We start from the raw sequence: 10,231 nt of genomic DNA, 5'->3' as shown, positions 1-10,231 counted from the left end.
TTAAAATCATCTAAAACTCCATTAAAAATCAAATCACATCAAATGCTAAATTGAATACATCACCCTAAGTTGTGGGATTTTAAAGTTTTGAGGTGATTTTAGGGTGTTTGGGTGGAGTTTCTTAGTTAAAAAAAAAATAAAACTCAAATCTCATTGTTTTAGGTGATATTCTAGAGTAGTTTAACAAAAATCACCTAAATCTCTGCAACTTATTAAAATCATCTAAAACTCCATTAAAAATCAAATCACATCAAATGCTAAATTGAATACATCCCCCTTAGAGATTTAGAGTGGAAGAAGATGATTTGGAGGTTTCATAATAATAAGTATTAGTAATCAATCAAGTTGAAAAAGTGCATGTGGTCTAGTGGTTTGGGCTTTCCAATGATTGTGTCTTTGATCACAGGTTCGATGCATTTGGATGCGATTTTTTTTAAAAAAATTAAACGACGTCGTTTTGGACTTAACGGAGATTAGAGACGGCATTTAACTCCGTTTAATCATTCTGTTACCCGAGTTAACGTCGTGCTTAATATGGTTTAGTCAAACTAAATTGATGTTTAAAATAGCTAATCAAATTAAGTTGGTGCTTTAAATGGTCCAAGAGAAAGTTCAGGCTTTTTTTCAACCAAATTTGAAAGTTCATGATTTAAATGACAATTTTCCCGTTTTAAATAGGCCCATTCATTCAGATGCATCATTACTAGTCCACTAATTTTCTCACACGACGCCAAACCAGAGCTGTTGCTCCAGTTCCTTAGTGGAATCGATGTTAACACCTAAACAAACCTAGCTCCTAATCCGATTTGATTCGTTGTTGAATTCGACGATTTTTTTTTCTTGCAAACCCAACGATTAATCAAAACTCATATAAAGTTACATCAAGAGAACAAAAGAGCTAAAAAGAGAACTCAGAACTCCTGAGAAGCAGATCCGATATCTCCCTTGTTCTTCCCAACCTTGGAAGGCAAAAGGTTCGAATGAATATTCGGCAACACTCCTCCGTTAGCAATCGTCACAGCTCCCAAAAGCTTACTCAGCTCCTCATCGTTCCTCACCGCAAGCTGAATATGTCTCGGCACGATACGCGTCTTCTTGTTATCCCTCGCCGCGTTTCCAGCTAGCTCCAACACCTTTAAACCAAACCAAATCGAATCAGAGAACAATACCAAAACCTAATTATCAAATCCAATCGAATCGAATTGACTTAATACCTCAGCGGCGAGGTACTCGAGAACGGCGGAGAGATAGACCGGAGCTCCGGCACCGACACGCTCGGCGTATTTCCCTGCCTTGAGGAACCTGGCGATTCTTCCGACGGGGAACTGGAGACCTGCCTTCGACGAACGAGAAACGGACTTGGTGGCCTTTGGCTTTCCTCTCCCTCCTTTGGTCGTGCCGCTTCCTGCGCCGGTGCTGCTCATCGTCTTTTACGAAGCGAAAATGGAAAATTACGATTGAAGAAAATTGAATTGAGAGGTGGTGAGAGAGCGGAAGATGTTGTTCAGTGCCTTTTAGGGCTTCTTTGCTCTTCTTTATTTATAGGCTGAATATAATTAACTCTGATTGGTTAGTCATAGAATCTCGCGGATTGCCAGCGTGGCACTTAATCTCGCCTTTGATTTATTATAGTCCGTTCATATTTTCTGTGGGGGGAGATGGTGAGAAAGACAATAACTAGAAGGGTATCCACTAGCAAATACCAAACTTTATAAGGACCACGCTGAGAAATTATATAACACAAAGGAGTAAACTGCAAACAACAACAAAAGATACAAGGACCACGCTGAGCAAAAGTTATAAGCTGCTTGCCTAGTAGCGGCTTACGTCGTCGTGACGGGTTTGGGAGATTAACTTCTCGGAGAAGAGTAGAAGGAGAAGAAGACGAATCTTATCAATGGTGACTCCGACGAGTTATACGTATTTTGCTCTTCTCTCATCATCACTCTGTTTAGACTAATATTCTATCAGTCTCGTTTGACCTTTTTTGATTTGTTTAATACTTTCGATTTATTAAAAAAAAAAGGAAGTTAAAACGAACATTCTTCATTTGTTTTAACGTTATTAGGTTGAACCATCGCAGTGAAGTCGAAAGCAACAAAGAGTTTCACGCTTACTGCTTCTCTCTCGCTAAGTTGATTCTGCTTTCACTCTGCATTTGGTGAAATTCTCAAAAATGGTTTGTAATTAGGGTTCTTTTTGTGTGAATTTGCAGTCGAATCGATGCCTCTATTGGGAACGATGAAGTTCCCGTGGATGCTCAACACCTTGCTAAAGCCCTTAATCAAGTTTGTTTTAGTTTTTTTTAGACTTATAAAGTTTCAATTTTTCAAGGTGGTTCTTCTTGTTTGGTGTTAGTATACTCATTGCTGCTGTTGTTTCTGTGTGTTTGTTGTTATGGTGTCAGGTGTTTCGACGTAGATGCGATGATGAAACGAAGGCAGTGATAATGGTGCTGATGATCTCAGTCAAGGTATAAGATAAGAACAGAGTTAGTAACTTTTGGCAGAGGAGCCACTAGATTCGGAATTTTCCTGCAAGTTTTGTTGATTTAGATGTGACGGGACTGTATAGTGTATAGGTTACTTGCGTTGAGGTATATTTTATTTATAATAACTATGTTTATGTTTTCTATATCACAGACTGCTTGTGGGCTTGGATGGTTCCCGGAGAGAGAATCTCAAGAACTGTTGGTTCTTGTAGACTCGGTATGTGTAGTTCCTTCCAGACGAATTTTTTGAGGATATTCAGGATTCTTATTGTAGCGATTTTTTTTCTTCTTTGTGCAGATGTGGAAAGGTTTCAGCGGTCCTGAAAACGTCGCCTCCGGTTTAAATAGTCCAGTCAGTCTGATTCCGCAGGTCATGGAAAGGTAGGCTGCAGTTCTGTATGCTACTTTAACTTACAAAGAATGAGTAGTCGAATATATCTAGCAACTTCTTAGGCAAACTTGTTGATTCACTATCTCAATACTAGAAAGTGTGCTAAGATCGGAATGTTGGTCTTTTTGAATCTTCTTTTTCTTTTTATATATTTTGTAGGTACTATCCATTTACAAAGTTGGGGCAAATTCTTGTTTCTTCTGAGTCGGAGGTGACTCTTTATTTTCTTATTCAGTTCTAAGCACCTTTTAATGTGTGCTAAGTTAGCTTTTTTTTTTCTCTTCTGGCAGGCAGAATCAAACATAATGCTGAAGGACTTCCATATTTCAAAAAAGATGTTGCAACATTCTCCCAAACAGAAAGTTGTATGTATTGAAATTTATGTTATGGATGCGTTTTACTACTCTTATAGTTTTGGTGTTACCTTCTGCGTCTTCATTTAAATTCTCTTTTACCGCTCATATTGTATTGTGCATGTGTGGTTTCCCCTCTATTCAAGTTTTTGGTGCAACTAGGTAGATAGATGCATGAATGTACTTTTAAGCTTTGCTGGTCGTGTCACTTCAGCATTTTATATGTTTGGATCCCTGTTAATGTATCCGCTTATTATGCGTATTGAAATCTTGCTTGCTCTTCAGGGATTATTTGTTTTCCGGACAGAGGACATAAGCAAATCAAGTTGTATTATACATCCTCAAGAAGTCAGGTGTGATTGCTTTCCCTTTTTCCGTTTTGGGAAGCAGTTTCTGTATGGTAACTAACCACATTGGCTTTCTATGTGAAATTACAGCTTTTTATTGAATGGAAAGGGCGTTGAAAAGAGATATGGCTTATCAAAGGTTTGTGCATTTCACTTGTTTCTCGGATATGGCTTATCAAAGGTTTGTACCACATTGGCTTTCCAAGTAAATTGTTTATTGTAATTTTTTCAGGATTCTGGGCCGCAGTGTCTAACGAATGTTACTAGCCTGCTCAACGCTGGGTCAAATCTTCTGCAAGCAATAGGCTGCTTTGGAGGTTTCCGTTGAATCGATATTCTTTCCATCATCTTCTTTTCGTCTTCTCATTTTCAGCGATAATAAACAGATATTCATTTGCTACAGGTAGTTACTTCATTATTATTGCTTTATTCGATACCTTAGCACTGCCGGCGAATCCGTTGCTGAAAGATTATATTCATTCTGAAGTCATTGAATCAAATTCAGGTAAATTCAAGAGCTAATAGTCACTAGGATAAGAAACCATTCGCTTAATGTGTATTTTATATTCCACAATGAAGTCATGTAGTCATTTTGCATTCAAACACTTTTTCTGAGAAAACTCTTCTCTAGATCAACCGCTGTTTGTCTTTTTCATTTTTTCTGTAGATTGTGACATAATTGTGGGCCCATCAAGGATCTCTCTCAGCTGTCCTATCAGGTACGGGGATGCTATTCTAGATTTACATCTCAAGAAATTGCTTTCACAGTTACCTTAACCTTTAAAAGATCTAACCATCACCATTGTAACAGCCGCACACGTTTCCAACTTCCTGTGAAGGGTCATGCCTGTAAACATCTTCAGGTGACACACTTTCTGTTTAGTACGAGAAATGATAGTATCAGTCTTGTGTTCCGATATCTGTTTAGTATGAGAAACTATAACATTTTGTTATTTTCTGTTGCAGTGTTTTGATTTCTGGAACTACGTCAAAATAAATACGAGAATACCATCATGGCGCTGCCCGCATTGCAATCAGTCTGTTTGCTATACTGACATCCGTGTAGATCAAAACATGATAAAGGTAAAGCATCTTACTACTGTTGCTTTGGTGGTATATCTTTTGACATCCTACGCTGGATAAACAACATTGTCCAATATCCACAGATTCTAGAAGAGGTGGGATGTAATGCTAGGGATGTGGTTATCTCTGCTGATGGATCATGGAGGGTTGTAACGGAGAACGGTGAGAATGCGGGAGGTGTGCGGGAAACCACTCATGAAAACATGGACCCAACTAGTTTCCAAAACCTGGGGCCTACTGTTTTGGATCTTACCAGAGATGAGGATGAAATGGAAACATCCGGAGGCACTCAAGTCAATGAACAGAAGCCTTGTGTATCCGAGATCCGGGGTCTGTCTTCTCCTTCAACCGACGCACTGCCAGAGTTGCCACAAACTTTGAATATAGTTGATGGGCAGCAACACTTCATCAACTCTACGCAAGTAGGAAACAGTCGAGACTCAGCAGTAAGAGATGCCATTCGTACCAACCCATATCCGCAAGATAGAAGATTAGCTACAAATACTCCCAGCTTTCACATATCAATGCCTGGTGCTCAGTCTTCTCAGTTTCAAGGGTCACATGTTACCCCCCTTAGAAATTGTCTCGGAAGAACCACTGATTTGATGGAGAGATGGAGTCATATATATGGAAATAGCACAACTCAAACTCCATTGACACCCATGCCTCCTCCGTTGAATCATCACCAGTATGCAATGCAGGTTCGTCATCCATATGTACTCAATTGTTATTCTTTTGTTATTCTTTCTGTTTAAAAATTATGTTCCCATCTGTTTGCAGAACCAGAGGCTTCCCACCAGGAGCATGTCCACTGTGCAGGAAAGATCGATCCCATCTTCCATTACACATCCCCAAACTTTGGGTGTCAACAACTATGGAGGGACCTCCGTCCAGAGACACATGCAAACACCTGTTCAAAGACGGAATCTTGGTGGCGCAGCATCGTCGCGTGAGTCCATGAATTTGACTCCTGCTAACACAGGACAGATCCGTATGAGAGGCAGTCTAATGCCCGGTTCCACGGGGTATGACCACATGACCATTCGACCTACTCAGCCGGTTCAGACACAAGCTCAAACACTTCCTCAGCCAACAGCTTATAATTATATGCCGGTTCAGGGACAAGCTCAAACACTTCCTCAGCCTCAACCAACAGCTTACTATAACAACATAGATGATGAAATTCAAGCTTTTCTGGCTCAACAAACGGAAGCTGGACTCGGTTCAGTTCCCGTGGCTGAAGGTGTTGGGACGCTGGGGTCGTTTTGGTCAATGCCTCCTGAGACATGGTGATTATCTGATGGCTTTAGATGATATGCAGCCACAGCTGTTTGTAGCAATAGCATGAATCCCACTAACACAAACCAAATAGCATACAAGTCGTTATTGTTTTTTCTGTTACTAACCGGTTTTGGCTTCCGGTATGTATATGGGGGTATGTTTGAGATTTACTCAATTTGAAAAAGAAGGCGGTAATTATTTAATTCTTTTGTTAACATAAATATATTTGTAAACATAAATCCAAAGAACTTTTAACCTAATAATTCATAAAGTTTAAGATTAGGGGACGTCATTTCAGGTGTGTGTTAGTGCGTTTCTTAATTTAAGCAGAACCTGAAAGCACTCACTAGACATTATTAAACAATCAAATGACGAGACTTCTGTCCTACATGTATATACTTTTGCGGTGGTCCAAGCTATAGTTCATTTCTCAAACATTCATTTTGTGAGGTCACAGTTCCTATCCTAAAAGAATAACGTTTTAAATACTTTTTCTTTTTTGCCTACCTATCGAACTCATATTTGAATTGTGTACTTGGTTCAAATATCGGATCAAGTACCAATACAGTGGAGTAGTATTATCAACCAATTTATTATCCTAACCTGTAAGCCAAAGACAAAAGAAAAAAAAACTAATTACAATCCTATCACCTTTTATTTTTGGTCAACACAATCCTATCACTTAAGATAAGGGAAAGTGGATCGAAGTTGTGGACTGGTAGGTACTCTGTTCATCATACTAAAAACGTGAACTATTCAAATAAAAAATAAAATAAACATGAACTTGTTGGAATTGTTCTTTCGAGAACATCAGATCTCACTTAGAATCCTATACCTTCTCATATTATAATTTTTTTTAAAGAGAAGACAATTATTTGAGGGGAAACCGATATAGGAAAGACGACAAGAGAACACCGCATGAATGTATTATCTATCAAATATTGGACAAGTGAAGGAACGAGAGATACCGGATCCAATGTACCACGAGAGGATTCCGACTAAACAAATGAATAAATAGTAGAAAGTTTTAACCAATGTTTACTTCTATTATCGTATTTTCTGTCTCGAGCAGCCGAGCTCCACTTGTCTGTAACAACAACAGTCTATATAACCGTAGAATAGCCCCATGCTTGTAAAGTATTTGTCTTTGTAATTTTATAAACAAGTCAAATTAAAACAAGCTCACGATAAGGATAAAGCTGGGTATTTTATCCGGTAAATTTTATTTGATTGGTTATTCGATGCTGTTCGATCCAAAAAAATTGAATATTCGTAAGTTTTTTAAATAAAACAAATAGTACAAATCAATATTCATTAAAAATGAAGCAAATCACAAATATTAAAAAAATTAGAGATGAATATTCTATATACTCCGATTTTTATACAAATATATATATATATATATACGATTAAATATAGAGTTCTAAATGTATACAATTATATTATTATTTAACATATAATTTATTAAATTTTATTTTAGAAGTTACTTATAAAAGTACTAAATAAAAAGAATATAAAATCTTTATATAAAACTACAACTTTTATAAAATATTTTTTAATAAAAAATTATTAATTTTTTTTTATAAAACATATAGTTTCATTAATTATTTACTTTGCTTTATTTTAATGTAAATTATATTTCTAAAAAATAAATTGGTTATATTTTTTTAGATTTACTTGTATTGAATAAAGTGGATGAAGTATCCGTAAAATATATGTGAATATTCAAAAATATAGAAAAAAGTTGGATATCCAGAAAATCAAAAATCCGTATTTTTCTGAAACGAAACAAATCGAAAAATCGGATATCCGTGAAGTACGAAGCAAATCACAAATACTAAAAAAATATGCTAGTATTTGACCTGTGCTCAGGCCTACTCACGATTCTATTTCCCACTCGCTCTATCAATTTTAACTCCAGTTCACCTTAAACCATCTCCAATGTATTTTGTTATTTTCACTTATAAAAGAAAGTAATTCTATGATAGATATGAGATATACTCAAATGTGTTCTTATAAAATAATAATCTCTAAATATAGAATATAAATAGAAGAATGTTATTTTTTCTTCTATTTAGAGATTTCTATTATAAAAGAAGAAATAAAAATGTGTTATAAAAACAAAAATAATAATGAGTTGGAGATGTTTTTAGAGTATTTTCAATGTAAAATTCTTTTTTTTTCTTTAAAACAGAGTAAAATAGAATATGGATTAAAAATAATTCAATCATATTCATTTTTCACTTATAATAGAGTAATGAATAAAAAAAATAGATTATTCTATAGAATAAACTCATCTTTTATTTTATTATAGAATGAGAACCGGGGCAGGAGTAAAATATTTTTATTTTATACTTCATTTTATTCCTTTTTAAATACCCTTATGACTGACTTGTTTAGAGAGCTCATTGGTGATTGGTTAATGGCTGACTTGTTTAGAGAGCTCATTGGTTAATGTGAACCCTTAGATTAAGAACATATATATATGTTTTTCTCGACATGTAAAGTTATTTGTATTTTTAAATAATTATAAATTTCAGTAAAATTAATTGACTTTATTAAATTACTATTAATTTTATTTTATTGCAAATTGATAATTACATGAAATGATGTATTTATAATATGAATGTCATTTTTTTAATGTGTGAACAAATTTAAAATATATCTAGAACAAATAAAGTAATGAGAAACAGAATATGATCATATCAAATATGATCAAAAAAAAAAAAAAAAAAAACAAAATATGATCAAATGATTCCAGAAAAAGACAATCACCTGCACTTGCAGTGACAAAACACTACTCAATTTGTACAGACCTTTACTGCTACGGCATTTTAACTCAGTACACTTGTGAGCGTGTTACTTGGTCTTTGACTTTTCTTAATGCATGTGCCAAGAGATGATAAAATCCACTTAACAAGTCATCGTCTTTTATGCAAACACTTCGAACATTTAATTGATACCTGGCATGTATTGTGACATTAATGTTTTCAACAACTTCTGAAATCAGTAAACACAGCAGCAGCAGCAGCAGCAGCAGCAGCAACAACAACAACAACAATCTCAGCTCATAACTGAGTTTTTAGAATTTTAACGCACGCTCGATTCATATTAAACATTATGATTCGTTATATCATTTGAGAGTCTCAAAAAAAAAACCTCATATTTGGCTATAACCCTACAGTTCCTGTTAAAGATAAGTTTGAATAGGACAATAGATACCTTTTAAAGGTTGTTGATGGTTTCATGATCGATCTTCTTTAATTCCAAGAAAAGCAATCAAAATCTGTCTTTATCAAACTAGATATGAAAATATGTCAAAATTTTGAAATGATAGGATACACCGGTGAGCATAAGACATTTAAATATGTATATGAACTTTCTAGTTTTGCTTACAAGTAATCTCGAATTGGGTCATTACTCTAACGCAACAGATAACGTACACGGCTTTTTTTCAAAGAAAACTTCAAAGCTCTCTAACAACGCGTTTACTATTGCATGCAACCATGTATTCAATGTGACAACTCATATCAATTCGTGAGAAAACTGATTAACTCACGTCCTAGCAATCACGTAAGATATATTATATCCTACTCCCTTTTCAAGAGTATTTTAAGACTCGAACTATTGGTTATACGCGGCAATTGATGAGTTGACTTTTTAAAACGGTAGTTAAAAAAGAAAACAATTAGGTCTTAATATATACCACAAGTGATTATTGCAAATATGTTGTATTTTAGTTTACTTATTTTCTTAATTTTCACTGGGGAGATCATGCATGTGTTTGACTCGACCAATCCATTTGCATGTGACAAGTCTTTTTTTTGGACAACAACAAATAATTCAAATCATGTGCTTTTTTTGGTTACTGGCGCAAGACATGTGTTTTTGGTAAAACTCGTATACATATAAATCCTAAGACACTTGTCAGTTTTGTTTAACAAGTATACTGAAAAAATTGAACTATGCAAGCATGTCTAGATGATTCTGATTTCTACATATGCAAACAAAATTTGTATTTATGGATAGTTCTGTTCAATATAACAAATCTTAGCTAGTTAGTTTATGCAAATACAGATTCACGAGTGCATCTAGACATTATCACATATATAATGAATCACAAAGTTCACTATATTACAGTTTTTGATTCGTGGTGGGGACCATTATCAAAGTTACCCAATAAAGAAGGGATAAGACCATCTCCAATGGAACACAAAAACTTACTCTATAATTCACTCTAAAATAGAGTAACTCTATTATAGAGTTGGATTTGCTCCAATGGTTC

The 10,231-nt window shown here is 35.2% G+C and overlaps 2 protein-coding genes across 2 annotated transcripts; one reads left to right on the top strand and one right to left on the bottom strand.

Annotated features, from left to right (window-relative positions):
- Positions 1-660: 660 nt before the first annotated feature.
- On the bottom strand, positions 661-1,519 carry LOC108821768 (probable histone H2AXa). The gene is made up of 2 exons (XM_018594764.2): positions 1,215-1,519; positions 661-1,133 (listed from the first exon to the last, which is right to left on the bottom strand). The coding sequence occupies exons 1-2, from the start codon at positions 1,422-1,424 to the stop codon at positions 912-914; spliced, it is 432 nt and encodes a 143-aa protein (XP_018450266.1). The 5' UTR covers positions 1,425-1,519; the 3' UTR covers positions 661-911.
- LOC108821764 (E4 SUMO-protein ligase PIAL1) lies at positions 1,500-6,149 on the top strand. Its single transcript, XM_018594755.2, has 17 exons — positions 1,500-1,920; positions 2,069-2,134; positions 2,216-2,288; positions 2,408-2,473; positions 2,643-2,708; positions 2,790-2,872; positions 3,042-3,093; positions 3,173-3,247; positions 3,521-3,588; positions 3,673-3,721; positions 3,815-3,899; positions 3,986-4,087; positions 4,250-4,301; positions 4,394-4,445; positions 4,549-4,665; positions 4,749-5,366; positions 5,446-6,149. Exons 1-17 carry the CDS (start codon positions 1,898-1,900, stop codon positions 5,956-5,958), a joined length of 2,160 nt encoding a protein of 719 aa, XP_018450257.2. The 5' UTR covers positions 1,500-1,897; the 3' UTR covers positions 5,959-6,149.
- Positions 6,150-10,231: the final 4,082 nt, after the last annotated feature.

This window comes from Raphanus sativus, unplaced genomic scaffold (assembly GCF_000801105.2).
Source record: "Raphanus sativus cultivar WK10039 unplaced genomic scaffold, ASM80110v3 Scaffold3665, whole genome shotgun sequence".
Lineage (NCBI taxonomy): Eukaryota > Viridiplantae > Streptophyta > Magnoliopsida > Brassicales > Brassicaceae > Raphanus > Raphanus sativus.
Note: the sequence above shows the minus strand (reverse complement) of the source record. Positions and strands in the feature narration are given on the sequence as shown.

What these genes read in the sequence shown, in the direction of transcription:
- LOC108821764 (XM_018594755.2), top strand. Translation starts at nt 1,898, where the DNA reads ATGGTGACTCCGACGAGTTATAC. An exon ending in ATGCCTGTAAACATCTTCAG is followed by an intron (nt 4,446 to 4,548) that starts GTGACACACTTT and finishes TTTCTGTTGCAG; the next exon opens with TGTTTTGATTTCTGGAACTA. An exon ending in TAGATCAAAACATGATAAAG is followed by an intron (nt 4,666 to 4,748) that starts GTAAAGCATCTT and finishes CAATATCCACAG; the next exon opens with ATTCTAGAAGAGGTGGGATG.
- LOC108821768 (XM_018594764.2), bottom strand. Translation starts at nt 1,424, where the DNA reads ATGAGCAGCACCGGCGCAGGAAGCGGCACGACCAAAGGAGGGAGAGGA. An exon ending in TCGAGTACCTCGCCGCTGAG is followed by an intron (nt 1,134 to 1,214) that starts GTATTAAGTCAA and finishes TTTGGTTTAAAG; the next exon opens with GTGTTGGAGCTAGCTGGAAA.